Source organism: Melospiza melodia, chromosome 9, assembly GCF_035770615.1.
Source record: "Melospiza melodia melodia isolate bMelMel2 chromosome 9, bMelMel2.pri, whole genome shotgun sequence".
In the NCBI taxonomy this organism is placed as follows: domain Eukaryota; kingdom Metazoa; phylum Chordata; class Aves; order Passeriformes; family Passerellidae; genus Melospiza; species Melospiza melodia.
This window is the reverse complement of record NC_086202.1, coordinates 26,952,289-26,971,621: the sequence shown is the minus strand read 5'-3', so window position 1 is coordinate 26,971,621 and position 19,333 is coordinate 26,952,289. Positions and strand designations below refer to the sequence as shown.

The window sequence follows — 19,333 nt, the reverse complement described above, 5'->3', positions numbered from 1 at the left end:
TTAGTAAAAACCCAGGGCTGAAATTTCTGCTCTCTCCTCAGACTCTAGTGGAAATGGCTGTTTTCAACTCAGTTATCTGCATTTTCCAGGCAGTTCAGTTAATATCCAAAGAAGGCTGTTCAGAATACTGTGAGGAGGCAACCAGAAACAAGCACAAATCAAAGAGGAAGAAGTACCAGAACACCACAAACAGGGGTAGAATTAAAAAAAAAAAGAAGGAAAAAGCAACAACAACAACAAAAAACAAACAAACAAAAAAAAAACCCAAACAAAACAACAAACAAAACCAAAAGAAAGAAACAAAAATAAACAACTACAAACTGGTGACAACAACAAAAGCTGAAGACCTATTACTGCAAAAATATCTACTTTCTTATTTTCTGTTCTCAGACCAGTACTATCAGCAAGACACCAAATGAAATTACATTTATTAACAATGTACAGTGCTCTCTTAGAATAATCAGTAACAATTTCTGCAATATAAGCTGAAGACCCTGGATTCCCAGAGTCTCAAAAGAGTTAAAAAACAATTACTTTGAGTCTCAAAACAACCACTTACTTTTGGACAAACAACTTCAAGAGCTGTTTTCACCCCTGGTGTATTTTTGATATCCAAAATGTTGGTATTAGCATTTCTGACTGTACACAGAAAATGGTGTTTCTTTCATAGTTTCTAAAGACTCAAGTCAGCCATCAGCACTACTTTATTAGAAAGGAAAGATAAATGATAAGGCTCTTTTAAGTTTTTTCTTTTTCATCAGCAATTTGCTGACTTCTGTGTTCATTAGTAAATTAATCCTGGGAGTTCTCTCAGAAAATGGAATGGAGTCCATTATCAGAAAGCTTAACTTCAGCACTGAGGAACATAACCTGAAGTATTTTTTTGTAACTATACTGAAGCTATATGAAAGATCCTATTCTACAGAACTTCCACCAACAATTTCCTTTCTATCAAATTTCAGTGGCTCACATCACAAAGTGGATCTCCTTCTGAATTACTGTGACATTATCAGATAGCAAGAACTTGGGTTTAAAAAAATAAAAAGAATTAAAAATCAGTGAATCTGGAGAGGAGATTTAGTAAACTTGAGAAAAAACCAACAGTCTACTTACTGGGACACTGGGAGTTTTCAAAGCTGGTGGTGCTGGCAGAGCCTCTGATTCTGGCTGGTTCCAGTGTCTAGCATTATACACTGCCTTTGTGGGAGACTAAAAAGACAAAAATAAAAGTTATTTTTAAGTAAATTACCAGTAGCCACTATACACTTCAAAATTGCCGTAGCAATACTGTAGCCAACCAAGGAAAACAAGCCTCATTTTCCCTGCTGAATTCCCAGCAGCACAAGTTCTCAATATCACATGTACTGGAAAATCAGAGGGACTTTGAAGCCTCTGATGGTTTTAAAGACATATGGACCCACTCAAATGGCACAAGACATGATATGTACCTATTTAAACAATTTTTTCAGTTGTCTCATCTCTTAAACTTATTCAAAGGCAAAAGGTCTGCAACCTTCCTATAGACAAAAATTGACAGCTCAGGGAAAAAAATGTGTTAGCAAACACCATGTCAGTAGAAATACGACTGGTTTAGAAACAAAAATGCAGAACTCATACAGACTTTGATGCTAGGAGGAAGAAAAACACTCAAACGAAATGCCTTAATCTATATTAATAATTAAGAAGTCTTTTTTTAGTCTTGCTCAAAAATGTGTCAAGGCAAATCAAAATGCATCAAAATTTACTGTCCTTGAATTTTTGGGAAACATAACATACTCTCTGGAGGAAGCAAAGACAGAATTCTATTTCTAGCATTCACATTTACCAACCTACTTGCACAATATTGTTCTAGACTAATACAGCGTTACAATTTTCACCATTTCCCACCATGTCACACATCAACTGAGTAAGTACCTGCTTCCTCACAAAATGCAGTTACACAGTATTCTGAATGTGGAAAAAAGAATTTCAAATAAACATTTTCTGTCAAAATATGATGTAGTAACTATTTAGCCAAAATACAGTTCAAGCCCAGAGGGGCAACATGTGGCAAGCCTTAGGACCAGCCAGGGACTGAGCACCACTCCACACAGTGCAACAAGGCCCTAGCATGCCAAAAGCTAGACAGGCAATTCTCTAAGTCGAGGGTTTCTGTACTATTGCAGAGTAAAACCCTACTGTGTTGCATCCTTCTGTTCTTCACAAGACAAAGCCCTGCTGAACAAAATTTCAAGGAATATTAGCAGGATTAAAGCCTCAGCTAAGGGTTTTCAGAGCCCCAAAGCACTAAACCATTCCAGTCTCCAGACAAGAGAAAAGCCTCTTTCCCCCCTTGAGTGTGCTTTTGTGTGGTCATGAGAAATTTGGATTGTTAAATGATGTTCCTAAAGCAGTGCTCATGTACCTTTCATCAACATGTATACATTGGTTATTATCTTAAGTTTCATCAGTTTTGCAAGGAAGCTTTTTTAGACAGTATCTGGTTCAGCTCAAAAAGTTTAACTGAGAAACCAGTTTCATGTTCAAGATACTTGAGTTACAAGAGATCATCTGGGCCCACAAACAGGAACAAAGTGTCATATGGATCACCATTTGAAATAAGGTTAGAAGATGGTTCAGATGTTAACTCTCTTTTGTCCTATATCTTTCTGAGCAGCAAATAATTTACAAAGTTTTTTTTCAAATTAAGGAAGAGGCAAGTTTCACAGTTGTCTGCAATGGAAAAGAACCACTGAGCGTTTTTGTTTCTTGAATTGCTGACAATTGCTCCACACTTCATTTCAGAGCATATTTAAGACTGGCAAGAGAGAGTGTCCTATCGTGGTAGACAGGGTAATTCAAGGAAGTAACAAACTCTGCCAAGCAACACACATGGTACAGCATTTTACAGAATCAGCCTGGTTTGGGGTGAAATTCCCTGCCTGTGCCCCACCTGTGTGCTCCTTTTCCTTCAGGCCTTGTGCTCCAGCAGGAGCCAAACACAGCCCTGGCAGGCACAGGGGGAGCAGAGCCAGGCTGGGTTTGAGCCTGTCCTGGCAAGGCAGCGGCTGGGCCCGTCCCTTGCTGACCACACCACAGAAGCACCCACAGCTCCTTGGCTTTTCCAAACCCAGCACCTCTGCTGGGCACACACTCGCAGGGCAGGGAGGCCCAGCCCACAGGAAGCACATTCAGTGCTTGGGAGGGAGTCAAACAAAGTACACAGGCAGCTGGGGCAGTGCAAGCAGAAGGGCCACACAGCATTAGTGTGTGCTCCTCAGCAGAGAGCAACAGCTGATGCGTAGGAAAGGGTTCAGCAGGGCAAACAGATAAAAGCAAATTCCTTCTAAATACCCAGGGCTCACAAGCTTCCAAAGATGGTATGCTTTTTGTTTAACAGTCAAAAAGGGGCTTTTCTTCTCCCATCTCCTTTAATTCCGTACTAAATCAAAAGCTAGGGCATCCCAAAGTGTTTTGTGACATGGCAGTTTACAACTTAACCATTGCTAGAGCAATAGAGGAAAAAAGATACATTTTACATAAGAAAACAAGCAATGCCACCAATAAATGCCTCTTCTAAGAAACGAGGACATCTGCATTTAATAGGTCTCTTGTAACAGTGCCTGAAGTGCAGCTGGAAATAGTAATCCTTAAAATCTCAAATACCTCTGGAAGGTTAGCTTTCCTTTTAGTGACCATTCCTTGTAGGATCTTCCACTTCAAATCAGAAAAGATCTAAACAAGTGATTGGCCTGTGATTCCATACCTTCCCAGCAGTATTTCCTTAGACACCCTGCCACTTGCTATCTGGTCACTCTCACGCTGCCTGCAGAGAGCTGGTACACCACAACACACCTGCAAATATCCAACACCACTTTCCAAAGAAATACGTTCTAATCAGCTGTAACACACTAGGCAGAGACTTTGGAGCCTCTCTTACAACTCAGGTGGACTTCAACACAGCAAACACATCCTTCCTTTCCAACTAAACCTCTTAAAGCAACCTTCCCATTTTTCCTTGCAGCACAGAGTTGGGATGAATTTCCAGATCAAGTGCAAAGAAACTGCACCAATACCGATCAAGCAGTGAGCACTGCGTGGACTTGTTCTGGATTGCTGGGTGACAGAACTGAAGCCAGGAAAAGTATCAAAGATCAAATGAATGATAGTGAAGAAAGACTTGATCAGAAGGGCTTGATCACAAAAGCAAAGAGGTTGGTTTGTTTGGTTTTGGGGTGTTTTTTTAAAAGGTAACTCAAATGCTTGTGATAACAAGCTTCCCTGAACAAGCAACACTGACATTTAAGGAGCAAAAATTTAAGAAACTTTCCCTAAAGACAAGAAAACCTTGCAATTATTCAAATAACACAGACTTTTAAAAAATAATTCCTTCTCTCAAAACTAACCTGGAATAGGTGCAAGTGGAAGTACATCATTCCTGTGAATTCTGTGTTCTTAAGGCAAACAAGTTCTGCAATATTAATCAGCTGTAAGTGCTTCTGCTGAATAGCAGAGGAGTTTCCTTTTTCCGTACATCTAGAACTGACAGCTGCGCACAGAGACACATGTCTGAAAGACTGCAAATATTCCAGGGTGGGCATAAGGCATATGGTACTGTGGGACTCTGCATGTGGTTCTGGGGGGTGAGTGCAGATACAAAACCAGGACTAATGCCAGAGATTTTACAAAATACACAGAGCTGTCTCCTCTATAAGATCATCTCCAAATGGCATTATCTATGGGTCATGCTAAACCTCCCATTCCTGAAAGCCTCAAAGCTGAAATTTTCAAGAGCTGGCACTATGCACATACTGATGCAGCACTGCCTGCCATTCACAGGTGTCAGAATTGCAGAAAATAAGAGCCAGGGACATGAGTCACACAGAAAATACTAGCAAAACAAGGAAGAGCATCTATTTGCAGGCAAGAATGCTTTCCAAGGTAGAAGACAATGGCAAAAGAAACCTCAAGAACATTTTCAGCAGATATCCTGACAAATGAATTATTTATATCCGAAATGCATTCAGTAACACTGTATGCCAGATGCTTGTCAAAACTAGAAGTTCCAAAAACAACCCCAATAAGCAAAATATGAGTTACCACTCAGTATTCATCATCATTAAGAATACTATCCTATCCTGCATGTCTCACTTTGAACAGGAAAAAGGTAACAAGCATGTTATGAAGCACAGAAATATTCATAATGGACTGTATCTTTTGAAGAGGGAAAGGAATGAATATCACTCAGAGCAATGAAAAAGAAATCACACCTCAAAACAGGAAAATGGAATATCAATTCAGCACAACCTGAGCCATGTTAGAGAACAGGAAAAAAAAACCTAATTTGGACTTCAGAGAAGAGCAGTATAAAACCAGAACCAAGCTGGTTTTGCAGTGTTCAAAATCTGAACTGCATCTCCATTACTTGGATCAAAGTAGCAGATTAGTGCCAATAAACCACTGCCATGGATCACTTAATTGTGAGGTGTTATTCCATTTAAACACAAAACACATTATGCACACATGCAGCCAGACAACTACAAGCTGTTAGGCAAAGTTTAAGAGTATTAGACAACACAAGGAGCAAGGAAAAAATGTCACTGAAGCTTTTTTTGCATCAAACTTCTAAAGATCTGCAAAATGCTTTTTCTTCCTTAAAGCTAAGGAGGAGGCCCACAGGGCACAGCAAGATGATAGGTCCAATACCCAAGTGAAGTATGAAAACAGAACCTAAGAAACAGGACAATCTAATAAATGAGATTCATTAACAGAAATAGCCAATGATGCTGCTTATGCTGAATGTATTCAAAGGTCAGCTCAGAAGCAGAAGTCATAGGGTTTTGGTCACTATTTTGCCCTGAAACCTTTAATAAGTCTAATTAAAAGGGACAGGGTACAATAGTTTAGACATAACACCACAATACTGGAAACAAAATGCTTTGCTCAAGAGAAAAGAAAAACCTGCAGTTCAAGGAACAGCCTGGCACAAGCACTTCCCAGCACAAACTGCTCACAAAAATTTCCTGCTCTCTTGGTTGTGAAAGGCAGAGAGAAGCAGGCCAACACAGACACACATCCCCCTTCCCCTCCTCCTGTTAATCCTAATCTACCCAAAGTGTATCAATCTACCAAGAGGAAAACCTTACAAAATAGTGACTGCAATGAAGTTCCAGAGGTGATACAGCTGAGGTGTGCATACACCCCCAAAAACGTTTCCATTTGGATCAGTAAAAAACACTGTTCAAGTAAATGTCCCAGATGTGCTCAGTTCCAGCTCTGGGATTTGCATCACTGAGTCTGAGGATGCTGACCTGACCACTTCCCAGTGCCATCAGACTTCAGCTGCACCTCCAGAGAGCACCTACCTCATGCCACCTGTTCCCAGGCACTGCCTACATCAGCTCTAAACAAAGCCAATTCAAATAAAAGCTTTGCAATGGGTCTAACAAGGACATTGGGCCCTCAACACCACAGATTTTCCCAGCAGGACATGCTTGCATCTCATGGTGCAATTACGGAATGCACATCAAGTCTCAGACAGAGCTGAGTGAACCAGCCATGCTCACACAGTACACAGGAGCTGTGAAGACAATTTTGCATATTCATCTGCATATAAATCAAGCTCCCACTAGCAAATGAAACTGGCGTACTTTAATTCCTATGAGAACTTTTCCCATTTTAGAACTTCCTACAGGAGACCTTGTGCAATGTAACATTTATCCTACACAGCTATCCTGCATTGCCAGTTTACTCAAACATTAACTTAATTACTGGAACTACAAAACTGATGTGGGTGTGGTTTTTTGCAGGGAATATGAGAATGCAAGAGAGAATCTAGTTTGAAAAATACTTTAATCAATACTTGTTTCTAGCCTTAGAGCTAATACCAGCAGGAACTGGAAGTATAAAATGCCACGTTTCCACCGTGACATTAAACATTTTCCATTCAACTTGATTTTTCTACTTCCCAAAAAGCCTAAGTATGCACAGGGGGAGAAGGATTTCCATGCTTATTTTTCATTTGTTCCTCTTGCCTCTATGAGGACTTAGCATGTTAGGTTCACTTCGCATCCCTACCCTCCCCAGACAAAGCTGCTAATATTTCTGTTGACACCAGCTAGAAAAGAGGCATTTCCAAGAATGCTGCTCCCCAGTTCTACCCAGCAGCTGCATATGGAGGACACCTGAGGAAGCACTTTTACCAGGTGAAAGTGAGTAAGAAAGAAGAAAATAATTTTTAGCAGCATCAAATGATTATCTTCAAGTGAGAAGACCAAATCCTGACATTTGCTTTCAGTCCAGGATGGCTTTGAGGTGCTAAATCCCAACTCAATTCAGTAAAATTACAGCAGCTACCTCACTCTTCAATTTAGATGACTAATCTAAAAACCTGCCAGTCCTGACTAGTATCCTGCTTACTGGCTTACAAATTAAGAATTGGTTTTGGTCTATTTACATTCATAATAATAAAAAAGTCCCTAAATGGTAAGCACTTGAAAGCCAGTATTGAATAATTATGCTTACAGAAGAATTTGGTTTTGCAAATGTTAGGTGAAATAATAGTGTCAATATGAAGCTTTGGTTTCTAACAAATCAGCCATTGAACAGATTTATTCTCACCTTTTATAATATTTTAAAAATTTATTTTTATTCCAGCAATATATCAAAATTCCTTACAATAGACAAGCTGATTATAACTGGCTGGCACTTACAACAGCTCATCTCTCGTTTATCATTCCAACAAAACATATTTGGACAAAAAAAATCCCCACAAAAACCACTTTAGTTCAGGACTGGAGAGCCAATCTGCCAGAAGCACCAACCAGCAAATGAAAGGAATGCACTGCAGAAGCAGCAAGAGGCAGTCACAGGTTGTCAGCTCTGCCCAGCACTGTTTGTCAGACTGGGCCTAGCACTGAACTGAGAGGTCACAGAATATTTAAACTGCCCAAATTCAGCTTGACTCCTCAATGGAGTCAAAACAGCTTATGCCAAGTAGTAATATTTCCTTTTAAATACAAGCAATTTCGACTTTCTAAATTAGGATGCAAAGAACAGCTCAATGTGCATAGTTACTAGCAGTTTATTATCACTTAAAAAACAGCTTTATTACAAGTGTTCATGCTTAGGGCAGGACGCACTTTAACTAAAAGTTATGCAAGATGAAGACAAACAGTTCTTTTTAAAATGAGCCCTGGCCAGTTTACTCTGACCCTACCATTATATGTGCAGAAAGGGCTATGACTGATAGCAAAACTTTTGAATTATGATTCCTCTGCTGCTTTTTAAGAACTTTTTATTTGAAACAAGCTATGGAAAAGTAATTAAGCAAAATCATATAGGTTTATGCACCTAATGTTTGCATACTCTAAAACTTAAAAATGAAAGAACAAAGAAAAATCTTTAAAAATCTGATTTGGGGAAATGCTGATTCGTTTGCAGGCCAGCAAAAAGAAACGTTACTCGCAGGATGCCTTTGATAAACATCTGCTGCACAGTTCAACACAAGCTAAGTGGAAAACTACAGACCACAGTGCAGCCTAGTTTCTGTCCCCTCCCACACACACGTCATTGTCACATTAGCCCTAAGCTTACACAGCCAGCCCAGAGCGGGCACGGCTTCGTACTTCTCCAGTTTCAAAATACTTTCAAAGATGAGGTATAAGCTTTTCATTTTGAACTTCTAGTTTACTTAGACCCAGCTTTTGTTTCTAACTGGTATTTATAGCTCCTTCCAGTCAGCATGAAACACCAGTGGAGAAAGCTCCCATCAAACTGCAAAAGATCTCTTATACCCTTAAAACATGTATTACAACAAATGCTAGCAGAAAGAAAGGCTCCTACCTAAGTTTTTTTTTCAGGTATTGACAGTTTCTGACAGTGCCTAACCTTATAACAGGAGTATTTTATTTTCCATTATGAAATCGACCTCCTCATGGAAAAAAAAAAACCTGCATGTAGGATAAGAAAGATGCATTTCAATAATGAACTAAGGACTAGTTGCAGATCAGACTGAAATCACACAGAAGAAAAAAAAGAATATTTCTTCCTGGCTCAGCACTTGGTAACTGGAAATAAGTGCTCTTTACACAGTATTGATTTAACGTGTCCTTCCAACTTACCTGTCCAAAGACCACACTTGGAAATCTTGCACACATTTCTGTACTTTGTTGGGTACAGAAGTTATTCCTAAAACTTGACTAAAAGGTGAAAAGCAGTAGTTACAGTGTCATGGCTGCCTCAAGTTTTTCTCTTGGATACCAAGTTCAGCAGCAGTCTGTTGGCTAAGCCATGTCTGAATTCAGCCATGCTTTCATTCACATATTCAACACTTCTGTCATGACTAACCCCACCAACATCACTTGATCAAAGTGCTGCACAGAATCCTGCTAATGCTGCTGTGTTTAGTGAGCATTTCTCAGTTGCAGTGTTGACTTAACCTGGTTAAGAGGATTTCATCTCACTTCTTGGGTCCCTCAACTGAGTAGATAGAATAGTTTAGTTTCTCAGTGAAATGGACTAAGATTTATGTAAAAAGTTTCCTTTTTAGTGAGTTATTTTTATAGTAATACACAGCGTTGGGAAACTGAAGGCACAGGGAAACAGGAGGGAGCTGCTCAAGCAAAGAGCAGCATAACCATGTGCTTCTGTAAGTATTTTTTGCCTCTTTCAGTCCTTACAGTAGATGGGGCTTTGTTGGGCTTGGGACTGGGTTTTTTCTGGTTAATCCAAGAAGATCTCAGCTTTTCCTGGCAAATGCAGACCACACTAGTGGAGGAACTTTCAAGCAATGCTACTTTAGTGTACTAAACTTTTACATTACTTCAAAAAAGTGCTGTTACCAAAATGTTCCCAGGCACAGCAAGCAGGGAAAGCCAAATGCCATGCCACACAGAAGGGCAAGGGGCCCCATGGCAGGCAGACACCTGTCAATTACCAGCTAAAATGCACTAACAGCTATCAGCTTGATCTAGCACATCCCAATCAAATCTGTCACTATCTCAAACCCACTGAGCCTCATGTCAGCTGCCAAAAAGGACTGCTGTGATTTTATCCCAGCTGGCAACTAAGCCCCACCCAGCTCCTTGCTTACTCACCCCCAGTGGGATGGGGGAGAATCCAAAGGGTAGAAGTGAGAAAACACAAAGAAATAAAGACAGTTACACAGAGAAAGCAAAAGCCATGAATGCAAGCAAAACAGAACAAGGAATTCATCCACCACTTCGTGTGGGCATGCAGTTTTTCAGCCATTCCCAGGAAAGCAAGGCTCCATCTGGTGTCACAGCTACTTGGGAAGACAAAGGCCATCACTCCAAAGGTGTGTCCCCCCTTCCTCCTCCTCCGGATTTTTATATTGCTGAGCACACTGTCATATGGTGTGGAATATCCCTTAGGTCACTGTGACCAGCTGTCCCCTCCAAACCTCCTTGTGCAACCTCAGCCTCCTGGCTGGCAGGGTAGCATGAGGAGCAGAAAAGGCCCTGGCTCCAAGTGCTGCTCAGCAATAACAAAATCATCCTAGCACTACCAATAGTGTTCTCAGCACAAACCCAAAACAGCCCTGTAAGAGCTCCCCTGAAGAAAATTAACTGTATTCCAGCCAAAACCAGCACAAACAGAAAACTCTGTGGTCCAGTATTGGAATGGGCCAAAGGAAACACCATAAACACCAAGTTAGTGGTAAAGAGGTTTTTCCACACCTTTTCCTGTACAAGTCAATGTGTGCACAACAAGAGGAAAAGAAAAAGCCACTGATGCATCCCCATTCACTGGGTACATGTGGGAATGTGTACACAGTTGCAAGCCAGGCAGGTTTTCTAGGGCTAAGATTTCAACTTAGTGAAATTTAAAGACATTTCTCCTACAGCAATGTAAGAGAATAAGAAAAAAAATTAAGCTAGCTTTAAGTAATTTAAAAAACAATAAATTTTCATGGCAAAAGTGAATATTTAATTGAAATAAGCCCATTTTAACTGGAGTCACAAGTCATTAAGCAATGAATTAGCCTTCAGGTTAGTTTTTAGCTTGATCAGTAGTCCATGAATCGCCAATGCAGACTGACCATGCACTGAGTACTTTGTTCCTCATCTTACCAACCATAAAAAACACATTTCCAACTCTCAAGAAAATGTCAGTATTTTATAGGTGCTAAAATTGCATTCTATAGCAGCACGGAAGCTTTATGAAATATACCCAATGCAAAAGATATTAACATCTAAGAAACTAATTCCAAAGGACTTGTTTCTAAAATTGACCTACTCTAAGGCATAGGGAAAAAATCCTGATAAAGCACTCATCTAATTGAAATTTCATGCTACTTTGAGAAAACATAAGACTGAGTCTGCTTCCAGTTGTGCCAATTTGAGAGTCAGAGGTTTTTTTCCTGTTATACCCCCTCTGTCTCCTTCATGCAGCTCCTTAAATCTTCCCACATGCCTCAGCAGCCCTGAAGAGCAGTAACAGAGATTATAGTTCCTGCCCCCCCTCCCAGGCCCCTCAAGCTGAAAGGCTCCCATACCTTTTAACTATGATTTGCAACCCTATCTAAATTCTTACCTTGAAATATTCAAAGGTAATAGTATTCACCATGTCTAGGTTGGCTTCCTATGGCCACAGGCAGAACTAGGATCAGCACTGAGCTGCAGATCACTCATTATACATTTTGAGTTTAAGAGCAGAGGGGCCATCCCAGAAAATGTGCTGTTCAGAGGACCTGGTGGTCTCTAGTGACATGCTGGACAACACAAACACTGAACTGACACAAAACACTAAGTATAATCATTAATTTTTAAGGCTGATAGATCAAAAGGTTAAATTTGGGGACAGACTAGCCCTTATCTTACACTTTTAAGTTAGCTTTTTTCAGATTCTTATTTAGAGACAGATATTTTGCATAAGACCACAGGAAACTGTTCCAGAGTATTCCTACAAAAACTGTTTCTCTTCATTTGCTGACTCTAGCTAAAATCTGTTGTGAAAGCAGCAGGAGCAAGAAATGTCAGGAAATAATTTTTATGCTGCCTATTTTCAAGTCTTTAGTCTCAGTAGATTTGGACCATAGCAACAAAAAATTTCTTGTCTCCTCTATTGGGTTTGCCTGCTAATGGAGAATTAGTTTCATCTGTAGAAGGGAACTAAGCTCAAAGGGGCAGCAGGTGGGTGTATCCAGAGCTCCCAAACCGACATGCTAGAGCATGAGTTACCCAACCAGTTGAATTAAAATTGTAAACAGTTGCAAACAAACTTCTGCAGATGTTACTCATGTATGCTTCACACCCATAATTTGCAACTCAAGCAATGCCAATATTTATGTACTGTAAGTATTTAATTATGTTGCTATGGAATGTAACACTCCCCCTATAATTCAGGCTCAGGATAAAGAGGTTTAATTCACTTAAAAGCATGGCTTTGGTTGAGACTTTGCTCACCTATCAATGTCCTTGGCTACTGCAACCAGGCACTGATTTCAGTCCTTACAGTAAAAGCAGTGCTTAGAACCACTGTTATTCACAAAGTCAATGATGCCAGTAATATTTTATTATATCAAAGTTTCAAGAACTGGGGTTTAGCATTAGGAGACAATGATCAAGTTTTCAAAACTACAACCATGGGTGACAGATCTGCTGAATACAGACTGGAAAAAATACTTGAGCTTTCTGGATCTGCTGAAATTTAATGACAGAACCTGCTGCTTCCTGAGTAACGGAGCTTTTTTCATGGCAGCTCAGTGTGATGCCACAGCTCTGAAAATCACCTAACAGAAAATATTTCATACTCCACCTGCTGGGTCTTACAAGAAAAAGTAAATGGTGCTGAGACAGTGAAGTAGTTCCAGAGATTTTTTTTTTAAAGATCATTAGTTATTATCATCAGGTTAATACTTTCAGTTATTTTTTCAATTCCCAGAATGAGAATTCCCTTAAGATACAACTAAGATAAAGAGTCTGTATCTATATTTTAGGAAGATAATTATAGCAGCTCTAATTACCATCAGAACAAGCTTTACAAGCTTTTTTAGTAACTCCATGTAACAGCCATATGATTAGAGAACACTGAAGTTTAAAATCTGAATCTCAATTACACAATATCTGCTTCTAAGTCCATTATATCACTACAGGGTCAAAAGAGCTGTTTCATTCTCAACTTTCCCACTTGAATAAAATGTATCCCCAACTGAGAATTTTCTAGAGTTGAAACCATTCTCTCTTACAGTATGATATTGCTGTAAGGCTTATTCCTTACCCCATAATTTCATGATATATACATTCAAAATTAATTAGAACCATTTTCACATAAAATCTCAGGGATTTAAAGAATAAAAATTAAACAAGAAACACATGAAAAGCAATTACAGAATAATATTTGTGGCATTTAAATATTTAAATTTTAAAAACTTTCTGTAATTAGCAGAACACCCACAGTTGTTTTATGCTGTTAAAATATATAACTGAAAAAGTTACAGTCAAATTTGCACTTCCTGTACTTCTGTTTCTCAGTGTACTGTAACATGTTCACTGATAAAAAGCTGAATTTTAAAAAATGATTATTTAATCAGCAGAAGCTGAGGAACGTCCATCGCCAAGAAATACTATTTCAGTTGTGGAAACACCCTCCTCACTTATCTGACTTCAAACTGTGGAGGGAGGAGCTTCTCATTCTGTCCAAAGTCAAAGCAACAAGTGACTCTGTTTTTCAAAGGGCATCAAACTGACAGCACCTACTGGTCACGTATCCTCCCACATGAAAATATTCCCTGGCATGTTTGGAGAGCTAAACCAAATCTGTCATCCTTTCTCCACCCACAAATCCTTTTTTTAATGAAAAATTGATATATAACAACACAACTGGGGAGATAATAAATCTTCTGGTTCTGGAAGACCAAAAAACAACAAGGCACCTTTAAAAATTACTTCAGTGAAACTATCATATAACACAAGTAATTAGATCCTTCATGAGGAATTATTAGGGTTCCTTAGAAAAAATAATTTTAAAAACTTCTTTGAACTGTTGGACTCATGAGCACATGCTGAACACACATAAAAGACAGTTTCTATAATACCATGCAACTGCCAGGTCTTGCAAAACCTATGGAACTCCAAGGGAAAGCAGAAACACAAGCTCATTTCCCTCTTTCTCCTAGAGCAGTTGTGGGTTGCAATAATGGTGAGACAGGGACTGCTATCACCAGGTAACACAAACAAGTTATGCAAAAAGCTCATGAAAACTCCTTAGGCATTGGAAATGGCTGTCCTGGGCATCAGGGTCATAAAAAGCTTCATTTAGTGGAGATTACATGGATCCCCCTATTGAAAACTTCTACTGGTGGCTACACTCAATTTTTGCTGTATCCACATTTTTTAAAACCTCAAAATACTGAGTACCCATAGTGACAGCTAAACCACGTTTCTGTAAGATCAAGAAAATGAATAAGCTCTTTTCATGCTATGAAAGGGCAAATTCATACTGAATATTACACAGTTGGGCAAGACTGGCATGGGATTGGAGGCAACTTCTTTTTCCAACTAAAAGAAAATCTCACTAGACCTAATGGTATAAATGCACCTATCCTTATAAAGACTATACCAATGCCCAATTTGAAGCTTTAAGAAAAGTTCTATCTTATAATGACATATTTATTGGCAGAGCAAACAAAAGAGATCAAAAGAACGCCCCCTCCCCCCAAACACCAACAAACCACACAGAATTTACTGATGCTTTGTTTTAAAAGTATCTCCAAGGAATGCATCTACATTACAAGTCTGGTTCTCCATAGCAGTAATGTGAACCTGAAAAGTGAACCTTCCAGTAATAAATACAAAGGTATTGCACTTAAATGTTTTACTTTTCCAGAAATAATATTAAAGGCCAACATATGATCTCAAAAGCCCTGTTGCATATCTAAGAAGAATCATCAATACGGAGGAGTTCAGTAAAATAAGAACTTTGTATTTGTCTCAGCATTATTACTCACCCGCTTTGGCCCACTAAAAATCTTCCTGGTGTTTTCCTTAGATTTATCACCTTGTTTATTTGTGGATTTCTTATTGCCTTCATGCACACCAGATGCATCCTCTGAAAACTCCAGATCTGTTAAAGGTAAATATAGACATGAAACAACCATTTTAAAAGCTGTTGAACTGCTAGAGCATTTCTTGCATCTGACAATTCCACATGTACAGCTTCTGACATTACATAATGAACCATCAATATTCATCAGAAAAATCAGCCTTAATGCCAAGCAAGTCCTGGGTGCAGTTCAGGCTTGCTGACTGGATTGCAGTAATACACAGAAGCATGATAAGGTGCACAATCAAAAACATTACAGCACCTCTTGCCCACTGGGTAAGCTGCAGGCTACTGCTTCCCATCCCATACTCATTAAATCCCAGGGCACCTTTTACATGAGATCACTAATGGCTGGCTTACTGCTACAACCCTGAGCAGCAGAGGAATAAAGCAGGAGATTGGGCTCTTCAAAACCATGAGATTAAGAGATTTATAAGAACACACTACAATTACAGAAGAGAAGAATTGATCTTGCTTCACTTCTCATGAAGGCAAGCTGTTTGTATTTGCTTATTCTGCTGTGATCAGCTCAGAAAAGAGTCAGCCAGAAGGAACTGCTGACATGGCCTTGCAATGGATTTGATACTTGCATTACCACTGACTCCAGTACTCCATCCTGGACTGTAAATCTGCAATTCACTCATCAATTTTCATTTCTGTCCTTAGTATTTTTTTAAACTTGTCTTGCTTTATTTGAAGCACTATCCCTTGGAGACAAGGGAAGAGGTTTACTTGGCACAAACCAGAAGTTACCACAGATTTCAAGATGGAAATAAAGACAGGCACAGAGAGGCACAGTTTCATCTGACAATCTGTTTAGAAAACCAATTCATTCCTGAAAAGCTGCTGCTGTTTGAAAAGTGCACTGCAAGAACACAAGCAGGTAGGATGAGTTACTCTAATCCCAAGTACATAGGACCAGCCAAGCTGGTTAAGAAGGCAAATAAAGGCAAAGAAGGTAACCAAATTTCTAATGGCATTCTCAAGGGTACAAAACTTGTCTGAGGAATAGAACTATTCCTAAAATAAAGCTCCAAAGTTTCCCAAGTTGCAGTAAATTTCAACAGGCTTGGCAGCACCAGGACTGGCAGCGTGCCTGCTGCAAGGCATCTCCTGGAAGCAGCCTCTCACTGGTTCATTTTACCCCCCTGGTTTTCAGTGGGGCTGTGTCAGGTGAGCACACGAGCCTACAAACACAGCATCAACAGCCCTCTGAAAACAACTGACTTTAAAAGATGTTTGATAAAATTAGTGTAACTGAGGGAAAGTACTACAGACCAATTTCCATTAACTTAAATAACACAAAACTACTTCAAAATCTGTGTAAAACACAACTTAGTTCTCGCTGAAGCCAATTTAAGGAGTAAAATCAAATTGCTTTGATATATATTCTTATATATTCTGAAATATTTCTGAAGAAGTCAGACCCTGAATGCAGTTCTCAAAGAAAGTCAAACCAAAAGAACTGGACCCTTTTAATCTGCAATATGGATGCCTCCTATTGCAGATTAAAAGCTAACAAGTAATTTACTTGACCACAACCAGTACAAAGATGCAAGTCATTCTAGAAATACAAAATATTTCACCCACCAAATGAGAACAGCAACTTGTGCCCTGTGCTAAGACTTGGACCTGGCATTGCCTTCAATAATGATTAACAATGCTCTGGGATCAACTAAGTCACAATTTCTACACCTTAAATTTTCTTGTTTGAATTCTACTCCTACGTGATTCTGAACTATCCCATTTAAATTAGTTGATTTTAAATTCAAAGAAACTTCTTGATAAAAAAAATTCAACTCCTACTTACAACAGGATAATTCTGCATTTTCTCATGTTGCTAGCACATCAAACACTTAGTAGTAGCTTTGTAAGATTACCTGGAATGCTTCTATTTGAGCAGTGCTTTTGAAGGCCTTCTCAAAGCACTCTGCACACATTATCTTAGCAGACTTTTAAATCTAAACTAAAGAGGGTCTGGGGGAGAAGTCTGCTGTTAACATTAACTGAGTGAGGAAAACACTGGAGTAGTTTGGTATGGTAAGCAGTGACCCTACTGGAGCCTGATTTCCACTGGCTCTCTCCTGTATGGCTTTTTGGAGAGGCTTTTTGCCTCCTCACAGAGAAATTGGTCATATTACCTTTTTTCTCAGTATGGGAGCATGTAAGGCCTTTTTTCCCGTCTAACCAATTTTAAGGCCTTTATAATCTTTAAGATCATTTGCCTGTCTTGGCTAGAATTGGAAAGATGTTCAAAGAGCAACCAAGGCAACAACCACAGTAAATTTCCTGGGGAACAACAATGGAATTTTGTTTTAGTGTCTCAGGGCAATTCTGCAGAAGGTTTTGAAGCCCAAACAGGACTCTGCCTTTGAGGACTTTGATGTAGTTTTAACTGGCTTAAAATATTTACCCAATGAAGGTGACTCAGTTTTTGAGAAGATGCAAAGGAATTAAAGAAAAAAAAAGGGGAAGTTGGCTCACCAGAACTGAGTTGAGTGCTAGATGCTGATATACAAAAGCTACATTACCTAAAAAGATTATAGGAATTTCATTTTGATCACTGGAAGGAAAAACGAATCGATGACACAAAGGTTAAGCTGCATATCAGAACTGATTTACAAAGCAAAAGACTGAGCTGCAATACAGATTTCTCTTGGATAAACTCCCCATGGATTACTACACTCAAGTCAGTCACTTCCTTCCAGTATTAAAAGCTTCTCCTCACTGGAGTCATGCTGTACTCTGGCTACTGAAATGACAAAAGCAGTGTTTCAAACCTAGGGAAGTCTCACCAGTACTTTTAGCCCCTGGCATTCTGGCAGAATCCAGCTGGGAGGCTCACAAGCCAAAGGGGCCTTTGCTTCACTGGGCTGCTACAGAGGAATCAGAGAATTTTAAATTGCAATGGCAAAATAAAAAGCAAACTTTTACCAGGAACTCAACACTTCAGCAAAAATCTAAGGCTAATAAAGTTAGGAAGTATTTTCATTTAAAAGTGTGGTAACCGCATCTAGGAATTTAAAAGGTGGAGCTTTTTTCCAGAGGTAGGGGTTTTATTTGCTTGGCTTTTGTTTGAGGTTTTTTTTTTTTTTGTGTTTTGAACCACTTTAGCAGAAAAGACTATCACAGAAATGAGCAGCAGCAGATGTTTTTCAATGAAGGACAATCTAACCAAAACTGAATTTATCTATTTTGCAATTTTTCCTGCACTAAAAATATTGTTCCTGTAGTCTCTACACGTTCTTAAATTTCATTTGTCAAAACATTTAAAAATGTATTGTTAAACTTATTTTCCCTTTCTGCACTACCAGACTAGAAGGAAGTCTTTCTAATGTTCAATTACAAAATCTTAAGAGATGTTTTAAATTAAGGTTATAAAATCTGTTTCATAAAAACATACCTAGATTATGGCAAGTAACCAAATCAGTATTATGGCAAAGTAAGGCCATGACAGAAAGCAACAAAAGCATCAAGTTTGTTGAAAAACTGATTATGCCATGTAACATTTTCTATACACAGAAGACCAGAACCAGTTTTGGGATTTTCCAGGGCTGAAATTCAGAGAGGCAGTCTGGCATTTCACCCCTCAACCTGGAACAGAACACTGGATTTTTATCTGGGCCTTCATTCATTAGAACAAAGAAAGAACAACACACACAGAACTCAGGCAGCATTTAGCACCTCTCAGTACTGTTCACCATTTCAGGACAGAGTTTTATTGTGCAAGATGTTCTGAAAGCTGTTTCTCAGGCCTGGAGTCAAAGCTGGCATTTTTCATGGATGCAGAAGTCACATTTTTCCAGTATGCAAAGACAATACCTCAGAGCAATGTCACATTTTACTGCAACTTCAGGCTTAGATTCAGAAGTTCTTGAGAAATTCTCAGGCTCAGCATCACTGTATTCAAGGACTCTTATCATGGTTTTTCTGAGAGATCATGATGCTCAAAATTTACAAAGTTCTGAGAAAAAATAGTGTGAACTTCAGCAAGGAGTCCCACAAACTTTAGGGCACCATCAGACTCCCTATTTTCATAATCTGTATTATAGGGCATCACCCTTTCAAATTTCAGAAAAAAATCCTGCAAGTCAAATCTCACCAGCAAATAGCAGCACAAAAGAATGAAAATAGCTAAGGAGATGCAAAATAAAGGGGAAGCATCTCCCAGCAGAGGGACTGAGAGGTACCTCTTACCTGAAGTGGAGAAGTGCATTAGGAACAAAACAGAAATTTACATTCCCCTGTGCCATGGAAATGTATTAGGAAAATATTTCAGAGAAAACAT

General features: G+C 39.1%; 1 protein-coding gene across 4 annotated transcripts in view; it reads right to left on the bottom strand.

The window, feature by feature from the left end:
• The window catches only part of WAPL (WAPL cohesin release factor), a 133,991-nt gene that overhangs the window by 25,702 nt on the left and 88,956 nt on the right, over positions 1–19,333 (bottom strand). For all 4 annotated transcript variants that reach the window (XM_063163990.1, XM_063163989.1, XM_063163991.1 and 1 more), the window contains 2 exons: positions 14,951–15,066; positions 1,114–1,209 (listed from right to left, as the gene is read on the bottom strand). In XM_063163990.1, coding sequence (XP_063020060.1) covers positions 1,114–1,209; positions 14,951–15,066 — 212 coding nt within the window. The remainder of the gene's footprint in view (positions 1–1,113; positions 1,210–14,950; positions 15,067–19,333) is intronic.